The following is a 22276-nucleotide window of genomic DNA, read 5'->3' as shown; positions in this document are numbered from 1 at the left end:
CTTACCACTTATTCCCTCTCTAAATAGTTTGGTATGTTCAGTGCTAGACGTTCTTCAAGCTAGCTCTTTAATCCGGGTCTCTCACTTTCATCCTGCCATTTATCAGCTTATTTGCTATCTGCAAATCCCATCTGCCCATGCACAAGTGTAATGAGGCCCTTTGAAGAAAGAACATGTGGTGATGGTAACATCACCTGAATGCAGACAGGATCAGTGAACAAGATCAGCCCAGGCAAAGTGAATCAGACCTGCAGTCACTATAGTTAGGTGCGTAACTGGAGCCCTATATATGGTAAATCAACGGTCACATCCTCTTCTCAGGTTCCTTTCGTGGAGGGCTGAGCATGATTTTGGATCTATACTATGCAGTGGAAAGTGTGCAGGCTTAGCTTGAAATGCAGTATAGGGGAATTTTTGATGTCCATGAGCTTTCAGGTGGATGCTCCTTCATGAGAAGGGATGGCGTTCTGATGTCCTTCCTCCTGGGCAAGCGTAAGCCACAAAGCTATTATATAAAAAGATGAACAGCATTGTTACCATCTCTTCTGGACACCCAGGTCTTGGAAAGCCCAGTTTTAGAGAAGAGTCTGGATAATGAATACCTCTCCATAGCTCTGTCTCAGCTGCAGGAAGTCTGAAGTGGAGCAGGATCATAGACACAGCCTTGCTCTTAACCTGACACTCAGCAGGCGACTGTGTGGAGGGGCACTTAACTGGCTTCATGCCCTGTATAAGGAGCCAAAGGTCATATTTTAGGGTAACTAGATTCCTTCCTAGTTACCATCAGCCGGAAAGCCAGGTTGAATTTAACTGATAGTCTTTGAATCTGCCTGTCCTTTCTCTTGTGGTCTCTCACAAGCATAGTCACACAACTTCTGTCCCAAAAGCAAAATAGCATAAAGTAACTAGTCAACAGAAGCAGAAGGTCAGGAATGGCATTGCAACTTCAGATCTTACAGTAACAGCTATGAAAAGCGATTGCTCTATGTTGCTTCTTCTATATTGGGGACAGAATCAGAACAGATTCATTTTCATTCAGCTAAGCAGCCAGTAATGAGGCTGATTCAATTCAGCAGACAGGTTCTCACTAATTCTTTCAGAGAGTTCTCATGATAATCATTTGGACAAATACGTAGGCCATAATTGATAGAGATGATGTGGCCACTGCCAGCTTACTACAGAGTCAAAAAATTAGGCACCTGACCCACTGGCTGATTCAGAAAGCCAACATTAATTGCCCACAGCTCCTGTACAGACAGTCGAGAGAGCAATTAACAAGTGACTAGAGAGAATTAAACTCCTCAGAAGGATAATCCACAAAAAAGCCCTACACGCAGAGCTGGAAACTGCAAAGGTCTAGTTAATAAAATGGCAGAGAAAGGGATGTTTTTGAGCACTTCTCCCTCTTGGGAGCTTAAACATCTCATTTGGAGCTGTATATTACATGCTCCCATGCAATTCAGAGTCTTTTGTTAGAAGGAGGCATCAATTCAACAGGAATAATTTTAAAGCGGCGGGGGGGGGGGGGGTGGAGTGATTACACCCACCTCAGCCTGAAGTAATTCATGACTGCACTTCCCATCTGCCAGTAAAGTGTCTTGAATAGAAAGCTACCACAGAGATTGGATGTTTTGGTGCTTCATCCTTTCTCGTTGTGCTGGGTAATTATTCAGTTATGAAGGGAAAATGTGATGGGTAAAGGTGGTCCCAGGGCTCCAGTGCCCCTGTCCTGGGTGGGTACTGCTCTCATTCCCCCTTTTTGGTGTCCATGTTGAGCTTAGCGCTGCCTGGCTGGGTTGAGGCCAGGGAGGTGACCTGACCACCACTGCGTCCCTACCCAGACAGGCTCCAGAAGCCAAGGTCAAGCTTTGGATTGACTTTTAGTACAAAAATACTAGGGTGTCCTGGGTTTTGTGAAGATTGGGGATCATGTGTTTTTAGGATTGTTTTCCCCAGCTTAGGAGCTTAGGAGCCTTAGCAGTCTTTGCCTCCAATTATGAGACAAAGTAGTCCTTCTTCGTCTCCCTCCCAGCTGTAATAGCTGCACTACAATTTATGCAACAGTAGATTGTAGATATTTTAAATACCTCCATTAAATAATAAAAAATATGAAAAATGTGCTTTTTTTTTCTTGGCAGCTTGGGAAGGATGGAACATTAAAGCCTGTAAAAATAACATTTAAAATCGAAGTTTTTGTATTTCTATATGCTCAACTTTTTTTTAAAGAATTTTATATGAAGTTTACCTGCACTTGTTCCTTTTAGCAAGGACACAAACTTTCCTTAGTTTCTATGCCAAGACTGCATTTTCAAAAAAGTGAGAAAACCAACTTTAGAGCGTCACCAGGTTATTTTCAGCTAAGCCGCAAGAGGGCAGGGTGTGCTCTCTGTACAGCCTGCTTAAGTCATATTTTCACAAGTAACTAGCCAGAGCTTTAATGCTCTATCAAACCAAGCAAGTAGAAAGAGCAAAACATGGGTCTTTACCCCAGAATTTTTTTATATGCATAATATTAATTTAATGCATTAATTGCCTTTCTTCAGGAAAGGAAAACACCTTTCCAGGAATTGCACTCAATTTACAAGTGAGAACTGAACAACTCTCCCTTGTTTTACTCTCCCATCTCTAGGCAAAATCAGTTCTAACAACCTAGTTGGCTACACTACATCTTTTGTATTTTTCCCTGTCTCTCTGTCCTTCCTCTCCCCCAATCCCACTGTCACCTGCCCATAATCAGGGCTAATTTCAAGCAAGTGCTTGGTACGGTAGCAGCTACACCTCCAAGGTGGTAAAGCTAGTCAGGTATACACTATGCCCTGGGACCCCAAGGAAAAATCTCACTTAGCCTTGGATGTAACACGCCAGCCTACCTCCTCCTACCTCCTAAATCTTGGCATTCATGTCACACACAGAACAAAAGATGGCCATCCTGATCCAACAGATTCTTGCTAAAGAAGAATTCAGCACAAGCTGGTGCATTTGAAGTCTGATAGTCATGTAGTGCTAGCAAGTGGCTAACATTTTCTCCCCTGAGAAGGGCATATGGAGACCTCAGAACTGGCTGAGAACTGAGATTGAGCTGGCACATGCCCAAGTCCGTTCTCTGGAGGTCTCTGGTGATGTCCTCAGCACCAAGTGAAGCTGGTCCCCACACAGTAAATAGTCCCAGAAAGGCAGGGTAACCTAACCGAGAGCTATGGTAACAGGCAGGGCAGTGGCAGAACAAAAAGTGCTCCAGCCCCTGGCCTCTTGGCTGTGAACCAGAAAGGCATGTAAATGCTTGCATCCCACCTTGCACTTCAGCCTAGAACATAGAGCTTGCTTTGTACCATCACATTTTAAAAAAAGACCCAAGGAAATGGGTTTATGAGGGAACGGGTTGAAGCACCTACTGCAGGGCATGCACTGGTGTTTACTGCAGGGCATGCACTGGTGTTTGCTGCAGGGCATGCACTGGTGTTTGTGCACTCTTCTCCTAGCACCCAGCTCAGAGAGCGCTTCGATCAGCCCACTGTCCTCTTGAATCCCATTTGGCGTCCCTGCTCCAAAAGCTCTAATACAGCATTCTGCTCTATGGAGCAACGATGATCCTAGCCCCTCTGTAAACACGTGTCCTCAGCATTTTCTATCGGCATTCCCCTCCTCATGCTTGCTTTTGTGTATCTCATTCTTCGGCCATATCCAAATGGTGCAATGCAGCACCATGCTGGAGAAGCCTGAGCTCGCTGTGAGGAGGAACGTCCACAGAGTGCTGTCCCAAAGGCTGTGTAGCTTTCTTATGGTGCTAGGAAGCTTTATGTGTGCAGCAGCATGGATTTCGATGCCACAGCCAGCTTATCGGTGCTGCCCAAAAGGAGTTCAGCTTCGCAACATACTGCAAAACGTAAACCTTTCCTCAGACACCTAACTCATCCATGAACTGAGTGGGAGCCAGGATGCGTAACATAGATATTTTGAAATCTTAATGCATAAGTAAGCATATAGATAGATGTTGGTAGGATATGTCAAATTTGGTGTGGAATCAACCATAACTTAATATTCCCTCAATGCTTCAGTGAAGAAAAACAGTGGTGAGAAATTCTGGCAAGAAATTAAAAAATTAATTCTAAAAGGTAGTACCCATGAACTTACAGATGAATACTAGGCAAGTCTGAACTTGGTTTGAAGGGAAGTTGTATTAAATATTGAGTGATAGACAGAAAAGCAGTAAATAGATTACCAAAAGCTTGGTATTTTTACCCTGGATTTCCAAAGAAACTAGAATCACATCATCACTCTATGTGTATATTGGTTCTGTCCTAAAAACATGTTAACATATCAGCCATTTTCAATCACATTTTATAGAAAGGTAAAGATTTTATATTTTATGAAAGCACATGGCCAAATGAAAATCAAAACCTGATTCTTCCACTGAAGAAACAGCTGCTGTGTGAGCATACATGACTGGATAAGAGGGGATTCACACAGGAGTTCAGAAAAAATAGAAAAAAACAGAAAAAGAAAAAAAGAAAAAGAAAACAGCTCAAAATAGAATCTATCAGTGATCCTGGTGACCTGACGAATACTGTGAGTATTTTACTTAATATTTTTAGCATACATGTAAAAATATTGTTCTGCTAATGCAAGAAGGGCTACCTGAGCATATGGTGGGCACATCATAACATTTCTTTGCCCCGAATGCCCCCAAATCAGTATTTTAGAAGTTTTGTGAGTTATATATTTTCAAAGCTAAGTATACGTGAAGATTTACAAGATCTTCCTAGTCCACATGGCTAGTATTAAGTAGACCTAGAAGAAACACCATAGAAATCTTTACTAAAGATACAATTTTTATTCAAGGCTATGCAAGCAGACTCTAAGACCCAAGCCATTACAGTTTGTAAAAATGCCAAATCTGAGCGTTCCGTGCACTGAACCTGACACAATCTATTCAGGACTCCATTCGCTGTGTACAAATCCTGTTTCAACGTAACATAGGATAGACACACAAATATGGTGCAAGTTATATTTAAGAGGCATTTATAATGGAATATTTAAGATAGAGGTCTAGGGAGTGCCACATCCAGACCTGCTCTCCTATCTGCAGACCTGAGTAATACAAGATACTCAGCCTCGTTCCCTTGAGTCCTGGGTCGCAAACTTTGGGAAATACTTAGGTCTAGATTCTTTTCTACAAGGAATCTCTTCAACACTCATATTTTCCTAAACCACTAATGCAGGGTTATCTGTGTCATCAAATCTAAAGCAGCAGCTAACCAAGTTTAGTAGGAAATTTGGGCCATTAGTTGGATCTGTTGGTAAAGGAGTCCCATGAGAAAATAATAAAAATAAACTTTTCTTAGCCAAGCATTTAACTAGCTTTTGGGTGTGCAAAATAATTTGTCCTTCTATACTGTGCACGGATATAGACATAGATACACTCAGCGATGTGTGTGATTATTATACAGCTTGGGAAGAGCTACAGCTTGAATATCAAGTAGACATTGAAAGTAACTGCCTTATACTGTGACCATCGTTTGCCCTAAACAGTAGAAAAATCTTTTCTGAAGAGATACATCTGTTTTCCTGCCATCTTCTTATCTGACACCTGCTCTCTCCCCATACACACACACTCACTCCTACTTCTCTGCTACCTGGAACATTTCCCATCACCAAAAAACTTTCTCTTTTCTCTGAATTTAGTACCACTTTAGCTATATCTGAGCCTCCCTCTTCTTTCCATGCATACCACAAAACTATGCAGCAGAGCCAAGAGAGAGAAGGACTAGCACTATGTTCGGCTTCTGCTGCAGTCCCTAACAAAACAGAAGTGTACATTTAGCTGTAAGGGAACTCCTGCTCTTAATCAAACTGCAGAGGAATCTGAGCTGGGGGCTTTACCTAGTGTTACGATCAGCTTGATCAGAAATAACACATGGAATTGATCTTGCTTCTGAAATAAACTAACTAGAGGTTTCATACAGTATTCTGTCAAGCTGAACTCTCCTCTTCCCTCTTATCTCACTAAGCTGCATGAAACATTTGGAACTGTAAAAAAAAAAGTCTACATTGTTTATTCAGAATATTGATTGATAAAACGATCTGCTATTCAAATTATACATAGAGCTAATGACATTCTGCACGTCTCAGAGCTGTTAAATGAAATCAAAAACACATTGAGCTGGAAAAGCATCTTGCTTATTGATCATTCAAGTTGTTTTTCTTCTTGTTCAGATTCTTAGCTGTCTTGATCTAAATCTATAGAGAATAACTTCTAAGTATCACACACTCCACGTAATCCTTGGAAATGAGAAAACTTTGGCCTGTATAGGGCATTGCACATAGGTACCCAGAGACTTTATCTGTTACAGTTCACAAGATAGTGGGAAAAAATTAATGGGAATAATATACTTAGCTGCCAAAGGAGTGTGTGATAAGTAGGTGGCTAAAAACCTAGCTAAGATCTGAATGAACTAATCAAGGTCACCTACAAGAGTAACTAAGAAAACAAAGTCAAGGCACTAGGCCTCTTCCATGTACTTTTTTGGGGTGAAGCTCACATTCATCAGTGGTTCAAAACCTTTTCTCTGTCTTCGGTGTTGAAAAAATACAAGCAGCAGGACTAGCATGACCAGAGCTATAAGCGCTCCTGCAAGCGTGGCTCCAACTATGATAGCCCAGGCTTGAGTTTCTTCAGATGAACCTGGAAATACAGAAAATGTGAAGTAAGGACCGCTCATAATTTTATTTCTCAAATTACATGGGAGAAAGCGATATCGTACGATCTGATAATTATTACTACTTGCATAGCTAAGAGATCCATTGGCCACAAAAAAAGTTGATAATCCACGATGCAACCAACACACATAACAGAGCCAGAGTCATTTCCTGCCAGAGAAGTCTACAGCTGAATTTAAACTTCGACATTTCAGAGAAATGAAACAGTTGAGAATGAGAAGGATGAAGGGTAACAAGAAAAAGAGACTATTCTCTTACTTAATTTGGCCAGTTATGAATGTTTTAAGTAAATCTTTCCACGGTAACATCTCCGCATAGTGATTTCCAGACTAATTTGGTACATGGAAAACCCTCAGATTTTCCAACAGGCCACAATGCAACCTATCGCCAAACTTTTAACTGAAACTATTATGATTTTGCTGACCACCTATGCATCACATCCTCTGATCTTGAACTACTATTGGGGAACCACTGTCTTCTAGTGTAACATTGATCATTCTTACTGTGTAAATAAGTTCATGTCAGCTCCAGTTGGCTGAATTAGTTTATTTTTTTAATTTATGCTTTCAGAAGATTCAGGCAAGAACTTCCTGTTGTCCTATTCTGAAAAATGCTAAACATATTGAGATGTCGGCAAAAAAGTTTGACTCAAATAACATTCAGGAAAAACTCTCAAAAAAGCTTAAGGTGTTGTAAATATCTTGAAGGAATTTAGACATAAGGGCTTAAATCCAGGGGGCTCAAGATGTCACATACTGGCTACAGAAGTGACTAAAAGTTGTGTGCCCCAATCCAGAGTATCCAAAGCTTAACTAAGTGCATCTCTGACAAGTTTCATGAGGCAGCATAATTCAGGGTCCTATGCGAAAGAAGTATTTTCTAATGACTAGCAGCAGCCTGACAAGCTTCCTGGCAGAGCACCTGACCTCTGACAGATTAAAGGATGCTGTAACAGGCATAAACAGTGCTGGCAACAGGGGCCAAAATTAGAGACTCCTCAGCCCCAAAGGAGCATGCTCATCAATATCAAAGCAGTTTAAGTTGGCGCATTTTGCTGCAGAGCAGGAACAAACTCTGTGCACGCTTGTAGTTACACAACTTGCCTGGTGAGTTGTAACTACCTGGGCTACAAAAGGATACCAGATACATGTGGTTGCTGGTGGCCAGGAGAATAGATTCATGCTTTTGTAAAAGGTGCCTTATTTTCCAAATTTCTGTGTCATTGAAAACTTGAGCTGTCACATCTCTTGGCCTGGAAGTGCCTCCACACCTCCAAAACATACCTGGCAGGTCAATGGCATAGGTGTAGCCAAGCTGCTCCACAGTGAGAAAAAGTTGGTCATTGGTCACAGGAGGGAAGAAAGGGACCATGTTATACAGTCTGTTGTGACCGATAGGGGCCAGCTCCTCAGGCCAGGCATTGTCAGGTGGGCTAAACCGTTTCATCCATTCGTCAAAGATGGCATCAGTAAAGGAGTGAAGAACCTGCAAATTCAGCCATAGGCATGCATACTTATTAAGTTATTTCCTGAGAAAATTGGACGGTTGTTCTATGCAGATGCTGAGCATGAAGCGTGAATGTGTGGAGGGTGGGGAGACACTGATTGCCTAAGAGCTGTACTGGCACGCTGCAATCTCCCCTCGATAAGCACAACAGTTATGTCACCTGAGGACAGAGTGGGACCCAAGCTGTGACTCAGATAATATCCCAGTTTGGTCCCCGCATCCTTCTTATCTCCCCAAGGATGGTGAGATTTTGCCCCCCTCCCCTGAGCAGGACACACGTCCTAAAAGACCTGCTGGGGCTGCACTGTTGCCCCACCATGCAGAGAGCTGTGATCTGGGGACAGCTACTCATTTTCACCTCAGAAGGAAGCAGCCTTTTAAAGCGAGAGAAGGGCAGAAAGAGAGAGAGGAGGGAGAAGGAAGAAGCTAATCTAATTTAGGTGGGATTTACAGAACAGGAAAGCAGCAAAACTTATGAGAAAGGACTAAATTAAACTACTGTGTGGGACATTTTACTATATACTTTCTTGCTCTTGTGCTGTTGTGCAATCTTCCTCCAGACTGTCATTTCGTAAAAGCCAGCTTTCTATCCCTGTGATAAGTTACTCTTAGTGGCCAGGACACTGAAAAGTCAAGCCATTTATTCAGGTTACTTTCGACACTTTCCCTGGAAAACCCTGACCCAAGAACTTAGGCTCAGATGAATGCAATGTGAATTGCTAAACAGCTTCAGTTAATCCCGGCCCCATTTAGAGACCCTATGGGTGAAAATTGGCTCTGATTAACTTCAAGTCCAAGCACTTCTTCAGGGGAGCAATGCTTAGATGAGTCACCGGAGGGAGCTCAAGACACTCACAAGAACAAATAGCCCTTCAACGAACGAGGGGCAGTCGGGAAAGGACGTTTTAAGAGGGGAAGAAGTTTCACGAAAGCATTGCAGAATATGCCTTATACTGTGGTTATGTTCAAAGGTACCTAGTGCTTTACAAGTGCAGAAAGGCATAAAATGTTTGCTCCAAAGCATATGCTGGAAGCTGACAGCACGTCCAAAGCGTGAAGAGATGTGGATCATTTGAACACTGTTATCTTAATAGTTATGAAGTGTTTGCAGTATCAGGCAGCAGGGAATTCCCTCGCTTTTCCTCGATGTGTATATTTAAGACTTGATATCATAATATCTCTCAGCTGGAAATTAATGGGTGGGTCCCTCCTCTCATGTAAGGGTCCACCAAGCTCATTCAGGTTAATCTACTTCTCCTAAGTATTTTACTGTCTCTTGCCTTTGAACAAGTCTGGAAAATTGCAACCAATTGGATTCTTCACGGTCATTTTATAGCATTCCACCAGCCCCGCAACTCCTGCTACCCACAGATTTGATCAAGTCTTTCCCAGTAAGTTCATAGATCTATAAAACACTAGTTCAGGAAAGTTGTTTCCAAGTTGAGTTCAAACAACTATTATATACCTCCGGGGCTCTTCAAACTTGTTTCTATTGTACTTTTGTTTTTTAATGACCGCTCTGGAAAAAAATAGTCCAGAAAATACCTTACGGCAAATAATCCTGTGTAAAAATAGAAAGGACAGTGAAATAAAGATTCCATTGTGTAAGAAAGGAATTAATATAGGAATTCAAACATTGTGAAGGAAATAAACTAGTGAACCACTACATAAGTAGTCGGGCTAATTTATCAGATTATCATTTTTAACAGAAAATTACAAAATTAAAATAAAGACATGAATTCTATTAGAATTCCTCTACATAATCATTGTGATTTAAGCTAATAAAGAAGAAAAGAAACTGTCATGCATTTATTAAGCAGAGGAAATGTGCAGTAGGCTCAGCTGCCAGCTTTTTATTTGCAAGTTGCTGTTTGAGCTGTTCATTGCAGTGTGATTTTATACTAACACACTAGCAAAATCCTATTATTTCTATTCCCCAATAAACTCTGAAATTAGATGTGCTTTCTCTTAGACTATCCCTTAGAGAGAAGTTTTTAAAAAAGAAAAAAAATAGTCAGTCTACTGTCCTAAAATAGTTAACCCAATTTTCAGCTTTTCTTGTTGCTGTAACATTGTCTGGTATAAACCATGAAATTTAAATCCTACCTAATGAAAGGATTCTGGGCAATGTGAGTTGGAATAGTACTCTTCTCCCTAGAAACTGATTTTGTATTGCACAAATCATCCTGAGATTTCTCCTTTCTTTATTTGACCATTATGCAGATGTGGCAGTGCTCAAGAAAAGAGAGAAGAGTTCTCATTTTGTATGTAAAGGACCTATTTTAGGGGATTCACTTTACTTCTACTCTGCAAATCCCTGGTGAGATAGCTGCCTTTGAATCACAGCCAGTTACACTCACATTGGGGAAAAAAGACATACCACAAAGATGGGATCATTGGCAGCAGCGTGAGAGAGAACACTGGTCCCATTCAGGAAAGAGTGAGCTAAATTATGAAGGCTCAGCACCGACGAGTTTAAGGTACCATCTGGTTTATTGAACCCTTCCAGCGCATTCCTGTGGATGTATTTTAAAAAAAAAAAAAAAAGTAAACATGTCTTGTTCACAAACACACGAATAAAAAATATTTTTAGCTCCTTCTGCAGAGGAGCCAAAGGACAAACCTGAAACTGAAACTGGAATTCCGAAAAAACGGCGGGCTGTCAAACTCCTGCAGGGAAAGGCAGTTCCTGATGTCCTCCAAGGTAGGCAGCTGCCGGCTGGAGGTCCTCAGCGGCCCCCTCCGCAGCGGCCCTTCATCCGTGCCATTGCACAGCGTGACCAGGCGGTTGTAATCATCCAAACTGAGCGGAAAATGGAAAAGGGCACAAGTTAGGGCAGGGCGTTTCTATCTGTTTGCCTTTTTTCCCCCCACAATGAAAAAGAGGCGTCAGCTGTCTGAGAGGGCAGAGTTTATGGCCAGACACACCGTGGGAAATCTGTTTGCCTCCAGTGGCCTGGAAGATGAATTTATTGCAGAGTTGCCATCGTGCCACGATTCTCACCGGCTCATTCGGAGCAGGAGTGGCTAGGCTTGTCCTCAGCAGAGAGGACATTTCAGAAAGAGCAAGCAAAGCTCCATGCAGGCCCTCTCCCATCTGAGCATTTTGGAAGAGCAGTTTTTGCTGGACAACCCAAAACAGTTGAAACTTTTCGTCCTGAGTAAGGACTAGCTTTTTAACTTTTAGCAAAGAGAAAAAACATGGAAGTCCTACTGTGGGGTGCGCTAAAGAAATGCAAGGACTGATAGAAAACAGGTTTTCACTTTCCAGCTCTTATACTTATTAGGAGAAAAGCAGCTGCATTACGTTGCATCCTTTTCCTCAGGACCTGAAGGATAAAAAGTCCTGCACTTGCAGCAGTTGTCTACTAACTTATGAGTGGGAGTCCTTTATATTAGGGAGATAAAGAAGGAAGGAGAAAAACAATGTAACAGTTGTTAACAAAAAAAAAAAAAAGTAAGTGCTATTCAATATAAAATGAAATGGCATTTTCCTAAACTGCTGGAGTAAGAAAAGCCCTTCTCTGTTTACCCTTGGCAAGACAACAGCCCAGTCACTTCAATTTTCAAGAAAAAACAAAACCCTATTTATCTTAGAGAAAAAGTAGGGACAAGATATAAAGCTAACTGGTGCCTAAGGCCAGAATTGCAAGTAACTCGTTAGGTGCCTAGAGAAATAGCCTCTTTTCTGAAGAGCCCTGGACATTCAATACCTCCTTCTGACCTCATACTGGCCCCAACCTCACACAAGAATATTATATGAGTACTATAAACAACAGCATCGTACGTCATAAGGATCCAAGCCTGCACATGAATTCACCCTGCACTTACCCAAACTGCTATATACCTACAGATAGCTGGCAGCAAGATAGTGGCTACCTTTTTCCTTTTTTTTTTAACTTTGCTATCTATGTGAAAACTCAGCCACTTTGAAGTCAGTTCCAAAACTGCATTAAATATCTTGGATTTAGGATCTCACGCAATGCAAGGAAACAGATTTTTCAGCCTACCTGCAACTTGTTCCAAAATCAGCTGGGTGTTACAGAGCACCAGCAGGCTGGCATTTCTCCTTTAAAAAGATACTTGCAAATGTGGCAAACTCTTCAAACTTTTGTCAGACTCGAATTGGCTGAATCAGCTAAAATCCTCTATCAAAAGAATCATCCTAAAAACGTATTTCCATGATAGCAGTGGTAAAACTTACGTAGCACCGTGTACATACTAATCCATCATAAGTCCCAGTTTTCAAAAAGAAGTCTTGGTTCTTTTCCTATCATTCACTCCCACTGTGAGAGCAGTCTGAGCTGCCAATAGCAAATGAAAAAACAAGATTTGATCACTATGCAAGTTTGTCCTAGGCATTCTCTTACCTATTACAAACTATTTGCCAGCGGGAGAATCTGGAGTTTGGGCTGATTAGGCTTGGGTCATCCGGCCAGGATGCTCCAAAGAGCTGATCCGTACACACGTCACATTCATTTTTACCTGTGGCAAAATTCCAGTAGGGCAACGCAAAGGACTCATTGCCAGTCAGTCGCTACAATGGAAAGAAACACGTTAGCAGGGTATCACCTTTAAAGGAAAGAAAAAAAAGCAATTCCCCAAAATTGTTTTAGTAGATACTCTGTATTCTGCTTTTAATTTGAAAATGAACACCACTCATTTCATAACGCTGCTCCAACTCTTTTCAAAACAGTAGCATAATAAGTCAATCCTAACAAAAAAATTGTCTCTAGTTAGTGCACTGCTGGATTGCACTTTTTTTGGCCAAGTTAAGCTTTCTACCAACTCAGTAACCAAGCAGGAGAGCAGAAGAGATTAATCAAGCCTTTAAACAACAAGGAGGTTTTCTGTAGCGAGGTAAGTGGGCAATGGGTAAAACTGTATATGTGGTTTGCTTTCACTCTAGAAAGGGTAACCCTGGGGAAGAATCTGATTTTGTATTAATAGAGGAATACAGTGTATTTGCTTGCATTTGCTTGTTGCATAGGATTTCATGCAAGCAAGATCCTGCAACTATTCTGATACCAACCATTTTCAAGGTCAAACTACATTAAAATAGAAGTATTGCAAATGTGAATGCTTAGCCAACTGAATGTCAGGCACATTAACACATATTGCTTAAAAAGTCTATACCTAAATATACGAATGCATTAAATGGCATTATTAAAGGGGGTAATATATGGAGTTGCTTCCCCTAAGATGGTGTCTTCAAAATCAGCAGGCAATATCTGTCATTAAGTTTTGCTTATAAGTGTTGCTTTGATTTTATTAATAAATAGTGTTACTTCACATCTTGTGCTCTTTGTCAAGAATACGTAGGAAAATCTCCATGATAACCTTTATGTGATTGTTCAGAGTGAAGCTCCTAACATAGGATCTGGTATATCTTCATCTGACTATTAACTCCATTTAAGTTCTAGTTCCTCTTGAAAGTGTTCACGGTTATCTTCAAACTGCTCAGCACCTTGAAAGAACTAAATTCACTTTAAATAAAAAAGGACCAATGAGCAAACACATTTGAGACTAGGGTGTGTAAGAATCTGTGCTAAGAAATAGCTTATCCTTGGCTAGCTGGTCAAAGATGTGTAGCAAAAGAGAGACGCCACATGAAAAAATAAAAAGGATGTTTTGCTAACCTGTAGATCTCTTTCCAGCAACAGCAAATGGTACCTATGCCAAGTAACAAAGGCAGGTCCTTGATGCGAGAAATCGATAGCTGTGAAAGGGCGGCCAGGTCCTGCAAAGGGAAGGTATAATGAGCGCTTCAAGAGCAAATGAAGCTAGATAGAAGGTGAACGGCTTCTTCTATTGCCTGTACTTGAATCAAATGAAAAGCTCCAGCTCCGCATCTTTGGAAAAAGCACAGATCAGAAGCTAGAATATTTACATAGGATTACTGAACCAAAGTCTTCTTTGGATATTAATTTCAACATTTCTCAAAACTTCACATTCCAAAAGGTTTGATATTGTGAAGATTTCTTGTCATTTGAATGTTCTTATTTTTGAGAAACTGTCTTATTGTCCAATATCTAAGGTCTTCTCTAATATCTACCACGTTGTCTCATTATCTTGATGAGCAGTAAGAGTTACACATTCTATTCTATTCTATTCTATTCTATTCTATTCTATTCTATTCTATTCTATTCTATTCTATTCTCTGTTAAGAGAACCTTAACATCTTCCATAACCTGCCAACAGTAATTCAATATGTCCTTTGCCACCTTTTTTTTTAAACTGGGCTTGTTATTTCTCCTCAGGCTTGTGCTGGCCCCCACCGCAGAAGCTCCTGAAGAAATCAGCTAAAACAATGAGGATCCTCTGCAGTGTTCTGCTAGGAGGTGAAGCATGAATCTGCAGAGGGAAATTTGGTGGGTTTTGCTGCTCAGCATTTCAGATCGCTGCGGTTCTCATGACTGTTTCCCTTCCTGGCACTCCAAAGCTCAGCAGAAGAGCTGACGCCACATTTTAGGAAATCTTCGAAGAAAAGGGGTGCATTGTTTTCAAAACGTATAATGACAAGCTAGTTTTTCCTTCATTTAGCTGACCAATTACTAGTGGGCACTGGCATTACCCTTTTCCTTTTTTCAGATAAATTCCTATTTTAGAAAAAAACAGACTACTTGATGTAACATAGCTTAGCCCTAACTGAACTTAAAAAAGAAATACAGAGCCATCTGTAGTGTCTTAATGCATGCTTTGTACATAAATACTGTTTTGCCAAATAGATTTATAATGGTTAGCCATGCTTTTAGAATTAAATCTCATGCTAGATTTTGGAAGAAATACAGATTTTGTCTTTTTAGCAATCCAGCAAAATATGAGGTTTCTCCTGAGGTTCACAAATAAACCTAGTCTTATTTTCTTACATGACTGGGTATTGACTCTCTAGTGTACAACGGGCTACTATAGCTGTAATCTTTCAAAAAAAAAAAGAAAAAAAAGGAGAGAAACATGCCAAAAAGCTGCTTCCACTGGAAGAGCTCCTCAGGCAGCAGCTGTTTGATTCTGCTGTGATGTTTCTTTGAATACAAAATAGCTTCACGATGTTTGAGTGATAGTACTGGAGGCAAGTAACTCTCTCTAAAAGATAGGTTTTGATTGACAGTAGTCTCACAAAAAAGATGTTTCTTAAGATGAAAATGGACCCATCAAGTTTTAAATATTTTAAGCTGTAAAAAGCGTCATAAAGGATGTGTAACAGATAGGTACTTGGTTCAGAAAAGATTTGGAAGATTTTCTAATTAGTTTAGTATTTTCCATTCAAAATTAATCTCTTTCTCTTCTCGCTCAAGTCATCACAAAGATATGAGAATTCAAATATACTGAGATGCAAAGATAGATTAGTTATTATTCATGTTTTCATTTTAACAAGAGCTATTTCAGACATTTAGCAATTTTGTAATAAAGGCTTCACCAAGGCTTTCTTTCATGTAGAAAATCCGCTTTGATTCCCATACTGCATTTCTGCGATGTAACCAATCTTATACACTGCCATCACAATTTTGATAGACGATCAGCTGACAACCTTTTCTGCACTTACAATAACATTTGGAGAAGAGCAGTCTAATGGAAATAAGCCCCACCCTACACAAATAAACTGAGGCAATGAAAGAGTAGATGCTTCAACCCACATATGGATTTACTTATCATTGCAGTGGCACTGGAAGTTGCCTCTTTCCACAAGACTGTCTTATCCCTTGAAGACTCTTTGCTTTTGCTAAGTCCTTCAACTGTTTCACTAACACTAGCAAAGTGGAATAGTTTCAGGAGAGACTGAAGTAAATGCACTTTAGGGTAATAGACACCTTCCAGAAAAAAGAGATAGATGTGGGCTGCTGTATTGGCTGACCGTTCATCTCACTCAGATGGAGAGACTTGAATGCTAAGCCCCACAGCTCAGATGTAGGACTGCTGGATAAAAAAGCCATACTATTGCCTTATTTGAGAGCCGGGCTCTATGAGATGGGGTTAGTGTAGATACTTCACTCTAGAAGAGCAATAACGACTAAGAATCCTCATTTGGGAGAGGAAGCATGGAGTTAGATGTCCAAACCTCCCACCTGGTTAGGTTTTAAAAGCTGACTACGGCTGGCCAGGCGAATCCCATCCTTAAGGACTTGCTGAAAGCCACAGGTGGAGACTCAAGGTCAAGTAGGCAGAGGGACTCCACTTTCTGAAGTCTCTGGATGCTGCCTTAATCACTGCATAACACTTTTCCCTACTGTTGCTGCATCTACCTTGTAGTCTGTATTAGGAAAGTATTTTTGAGGTGAATCATGGACCACACACTGGCTCACCCAACAGCCACTTGAGCACATGAGCTACCTTCCCATCAGATGGAAGATGCACCCAGGAGAGCAGCTGGTGTGCCCCAGCCATCACTGGGCTTTCAGTCCTTGGGACCAGACTGCAGCAGGCCTGAAGCGGAACTCACTGAACTGCATTTGGCCACCAGGTCCTCAGCGCTAACTTCTTTACTCTGCAGATCTACTCGTAGCAGGCCTCCTTGGTTGCTAAAGTAACATAGCCATGTTAAGCATGCTTACCTTTGTCCAACATTTATACTTTTCTCCCCTTTCATTACATGAAGGACCCATTGGATAAGAAAAGCACTAACCTAATAACGTGTCTCTGACTGAGTAGTAATGAAGCCAGACGAAGTAGTTATAGATACTACAGTTTGCAATTTGTGGTTCCATTCCAGTGGGACCAAGCAGACTCATCCAGTGTTGAGTTGCAATTACGTAGTCTGGATGAATGGTAGTCTTTGCACGGTGTAATGCATCAAAGAATTGCTCTCTCTCTTCTGCAGTCAAGGAATGGATATTCTTCCTGACAACTGGTGGCTTCCTCTCATTGCAGTCAGGGCCAGTCCATCCAAACTTGCAGTCACCACAGTTATAGCCAGCAAAGTTTCCTGAATTAAGAGGGACAGAGCAGCCATCAAATTATGAATCAAGGAAAACTAACATTGAAACGCAGAAGAATTTAGAATTAGCATTCCTTTTCTCCCCAGAGATTTCAATTCCTGGAAGGGACAGCAGCTTTGCCAATTGCTTAACTAGGAGGATGGCTCACTTCCCAGAAGCATAGCAGGGCCAAGAATCACACTCAGCTGGCTGGGGAGTAAAGCACTAGATAATGGGTTTGATGCCTCAAGATGCGGAGAACGCTGCAAAACCCCCAGGTGCACGAGGATTCTCACAGAACAGAGGGCTGAGCACTTCAGGTTAAGCACGTGATTAAGTGCTTTGCTTGATTTTCTCTCAAGTACTCCCAGACTTCCAGTATCAAATCCAAAAATTGGTCTGCTCATGTGGATCTTTAAACACAGCAAAAAATTCCCAAACAAAACAAAACAGTGCATTTAAGGGCAAAATCTATGAAAAACTAAAGTCTGTTAACAGCATTTCTGGGACCCAGCAAAATCCAGGACAAGCACCAGGGGTGCTGCTGGTCACACTTTAAGCATTATCAAATGGTGCTGAAATAACAGCCTGAGAAACAGTAGAGTACCGTCATTCCCTGTTGGCATTTTTTCTGAGGCAAGTAATCAGATCTGCTCTAGGCTATTAACTCAGATTCTCTAATGTGGTGGAAGAGACCAGGAACACAGAGCTAGCTTTAAGTACAGGTGCCATGGCCTCTTGCCTACAGTGGCAGACTGCCAAAAACAGCAGAAAGACCCTGCTGGGTCTTACCCAAAGCTTGATAAGCTTTCTTTGACTTTGCTAGAGGAGTTGGGGAACAACTGTTCTGGCAACGTACATCTACCTCCTGCCCAGACATACACAGGCTGCTGGTGCAGGAGGTGTGCAGGAAAGTGGGCATTGCCATGAAGGGCAGGAGGGAGAAGGGAGACAGCCGGGGCTCCTCTGGGATCTCCACTCAGTTCTGCAAATGCTGCACCAAGATTTTCTAATTCCACATCCCTCCTATATACACACACTCCCTCCATAATGACCATGCTAACTGCCTTCCAAAAAGTCACAAAATCTCACTTTCCCCCACACATTTCAGTGCTGCCCAGAGAGGTTGTGGAGTCTCTTTCCCTGGAGATATTCAAAACCCGCCTGGATGCAATCCTGGGAAATATGCTCTAGAGGACCCTGCTGGAGCAGGGAGGTTGGACTAGATGATCTCCAGAGGTCCCTTCCAACCTCAGCCATTCTGTGATTCTGTGATTCTGTAATGTGGAGATGGGGAAGTGGCTTATGAAGAGTTCCTGGATGGGCATATGTCCCTAGGCTGCAGTGTTGAATATAGAAGTAAAATAGCAGGTAACGCTAAAATAAGACTTCAGATTTTCAGGAGTTACAGAGCTACAGCTTGTTACCAATTTCAAAGACCCCCCCAAGGTTACAAGAGGTGCTGTCATGCAGGTTATACAGCTTATGGCTAGCTCCAGGATAAGGACTGCTGAGCTGTAAGCATTTGTAACAGACTCCTGTGAGACCTACCAAGAGGATATGGGAACTCCTCTTAACTTCAGGTTTGAAGAGTTTATGAGGCTATGAGATCAATAGGTTACATGTTTTCATGAAGCTTAGGACCAGTAATAGGGTTAGGGACCACAGGGGTGAAGATTTAACCTAGGTTTTGCAAAGCCTGATGGCATACAACAAGGAAGGCATACGGTTTATGTTTCATCCTGATGCAGGCAGGAGTGGCTGGGCTAGGCTAGGATTGAAGGTATCAGAAGCTAGGGGTCTGCGCTGGGTTAGGGGGAAGATGGCTTATTCCAGAAAAAAGAAATAGTTTGTAGTTTTATGAAAGGAAGTAGGAGTGGATGGATATGTTATGATGGTGAGGGCAGGCATTAAGATGGTTGAAAAGCAGCATGGCAGATTGATTTTATCCTTACATCCTGCAAATTCCATGGGAAGAGCATTACTGCCCATCTGAATTTGGGTGTACCCCACTATCTATGTTTTTGCTCATTCTTGACAATTCAGCCTAGCTATTAGTCTGTCACATGTTCCAGCGTGTACTGACCAGATGACAAATCTTCAGGAATATCTTACAACATCGCCTAATTAGGCTATGTATATTGCATAAGCAGCTTCGGCGCATGATAAGTTTTTAGCAGAAAGCTCAAATGGAATCATTTATTGAGAGATCTCTAGAACTGTCTTTTGGAAAATATTGGTTCCTGTTCCTCACAGCTCCTCCAGTGTGCCTACTGTGCAACCAGGGACTATGTGATAAAGTTAAATGGCACTGTCTAACCAAATATAATCAAACACATGGCACCTGGAGTTCCCATAGCTATCTTTTAGGTCATATCTAAAGTATAAATTAAACAGGGCAGGGATGGCACTGGAACACAATCATCTATATCATTAAACTGTTCGAAAGAGCCTTGGCATGGGTTGGGGTTCGCACAGACCAGGAACCATTTCAAATAACAGTTTACATGTCACATTCATTTGGAAAATAAGAAAATGTAATAGTACAGGTGTGCACTGTTCCATGCTCCTTTGAATGGGCATATTTAATTTACTACCATAAATGCCACAGGCCTAGATGCCTAATAAAGACCACACATAATACCTTTTAAAACTCCGGTGCACAAACAGGTGACCAGTGTATAACACAGAGAGAAAAAAAAAACACTAGTAGACACAGACTTACAGTTACAGTATTACAAAAACATCAAATCTCATTCAGTTCTTACACTGTCACAAACTTCTTAGCACTCTCCTTAGAAAAGTCTTTGCATTGCAGTATCAAGCTGACCACAACAGAAGAGAGCCCAGAAAACTGTTCTTAAAATTACCATTAAGGCTGCCACCTTAATGTTTTATCACTGCTGTACTTAGAGAACAAGGACTCTAGAGATCTCTTAATAAAACTTAATAAAATAAATAAAATTGTAATAGCTCCACACAAAAGGACCTCTGAAAATTTGGCCTTCTGCTGTAAATGTTCATTAATTCTTGTAAATCATATCCATCCAGGTCTGGGTGCTGAGCAAAGGAGGAGGAATACAACAAGTAAAATAAAATCGGCAGAGTAGATACGCAAAGAGAGAAACCACATTTAAAGAACTGAGGAAAACGGACAGCCCAAAAGAGGACAGGGAAAATGAAACTACATTACACTCTAGTCACATAACTTAGGACCCAGTCCCACAAATATCAAATACCTTTACTCGGACAAGCAATTTCAATTAATGTCTCCCTATGGGTATGACAACAGCGCTCCCCAGTTTATTCCCGTGTACTGATCCCCTGTGTATTCAGACTGCATAAGTGCTAGGGTATTCCCATACGCTTCAGTGTTCTTCTGACTTGGGGTTTAGTTTTGGAGGTATTTAAGAACCCTTAAAATGAAATAAAAGCTGTATTTACTATTTTCTGTAAAGTGTCTGGAACATATAAAGAACTACCACCTGAGCATTTTAGATCTAGTCAAAGAAAGAGAGAGAAATAGATTTACACTCTAAAGTCTATTTTTATTTTAGATGAGCCTCAATAATACTATCTATCCATTTAGGTCATCTGCCACTACCTCTCTGCTTTCAGTTGATAACAGTATTGCAATGCTTAACTGGATGGCCTGACATTTTCTGCTGTGTGTCTTCCTCAGACTGATTTGGGTTTTGTGATAATGAGAAGTAAGGTAAATTTCAGATAAAATAGGTCAGCTACTTCTAACAATCAGATTGAAAGAAAGCATGCTATTTTTCCCATGTTAGAAAATTCAGACAACTTTGTTTCCAACAAGACGTCCCAGGCTGCATTTGAAATCTGCCTAGCAGGTGACTTTTGTACCACAGACATGCCTTTTGCCTGGCATTCCCAATACTGTCCCTTGCCAGCCCTGCAAAGCAGTCAGGGCACTCGTTCCAAGGTCACTTTAACTCTCTTTAAATGAGGGTCCTGCCTCCTTACCCTGCCCTGACCTTGCCTTCTTATTCCCTCTCTCACGCCAGCACTAGTGAGCTGGTATCACTAAAACCCAGCCCTTCCGGCCAGGTTAGCCTTCAGGCACATCAGTTCCCTGATCCAATTTGCTTCCCAGCACGCTAACACGCAGGCCCACGTAAAGGCAAGAGTGGGACTGAGCAGCTGGAGATGAGGAGGAAAAGGGCAGGATTGCCCTTCCCGTGGTAATACGGACCTGTTTGGGACTAAAGTGAACTGTAGTCTCAGTTAACAATGCTGGAAAACAGCCCGGCTGGACATTAACACATTTTCCGTGCAGGGACATACTGTTCTGCAAAGTACCACTCCAGCAGAAACAAACATGATCAACGCAAACTGATCAAAGTTCACAGTGTCAGTTTTAGCAGTCACAGAAGAACCAGGTTTGAACACAGCCCTGAGATTCCCAAAACCTTTCGGAAAAAGCTAATGGCCATAAACTTGACCATCTTTTAAGGAAACTGCTAAAATTCAAAGCCTTCTTGAGGTCTTACCCCATCAGGCACCTTTCTAGCCCTTGGCCCTGCCTGGAGCAAGGCTTGCAGATCGCTTCATGCTCCCACTGCCAGTGTCCCCTCTCACCTGTGCACTGACAGCTCTGATTGAAGAACTTGAGGGGCCATTGTTCCCGGTCGTCCACATTTCGAAGGGTGTAGGGGCCACTCCAGGGCTGAGCATCCACGTGTACCGCCTGACACTGCCCCTTGCCCTGCAGCATCCCGCACACATTGCTTGGCTCCAGCCCCAAGGCTGGGCAGCATCGCTTCAACCGAAGAGCCTCCACTGTCATACAGACACGGGGGAACTGCGTCTCCACCCTCGGGGGACAACAGCAGCTCATATAGCCCAGCACAGCCCAAAAGAGCCTCCCCTGAGAGCCCATCGCTGCTGAGTGCAAGCTCTCCCTCTCTGCAGGACTTCAGTGAGTAGAGCGCGGAGATTTCCTCAGCGGGACAACTTAGCTGCCTGGCCTCAAAGCCACTCCATGCCTCGGCCAACTGGGATAATTCCCCTTACTGCTGAGGATGCTGGTATTGGGCGTTTGTTTAATCCTGGTCTCTAATTGCCTTGAATGCGATTCAAAAGACAGGAGCTTTGGCTCTGTGGTGCCTGCCTAAGAG

General features: G+C 41.9%; 1 protein-coding gene across 1 annotated transcript; it reads right to left on the bottom strand.

The window, feature by feature from the left end:
- Window positions 1-4814: 4814 nt before the first annotated feature.
- On the bottom strand, window positions 4815-22038 carry DCT (dopachrome tautomerase). The gene is made up of 8 exons (XM_009667374.2): window positions 21738-22038; window positions 16844-17143; window positions 13863-13963; window positions 12594-12760; window positions 10847-11026; window positions 10604-10739; window positions 8001-8202; window positions 4815-6682 (listed from the first exon to the last, which is right to left on the bottom strand). The coding sequence occupies exons 1-8, from the start codon at window positions 22036-22038 to the stop codon at window positions 6501-6503; spliced, it is 1569 nt and encodes a 522-aa protein (XP_009665669.2). The 3' UTR covers window positions 4815-6500.
- Between the last annotated feature and the right edge of the window lie 238 nt (window positions 22039-22276).

Source organism: Struthio camelus, chromosome 1 (assembly GCF_040807025.1).
Source record: "Struthio camelus isolate bStrCam1 chromosome 1, bStrCam1.hap1, whole genome shotgun sequence".
Taxonomy (NCBI): domain Eukaryota; kingdom Metazoa; phylum Chordata; class Aves; order Struthioniformes; family Struthionidae; genus Struthio; species Struthio camelus.
Note: the sequence above shows the minus strand (reverse complement) of the source record. Positions and strands in the feature narration are given on the sequence as shown.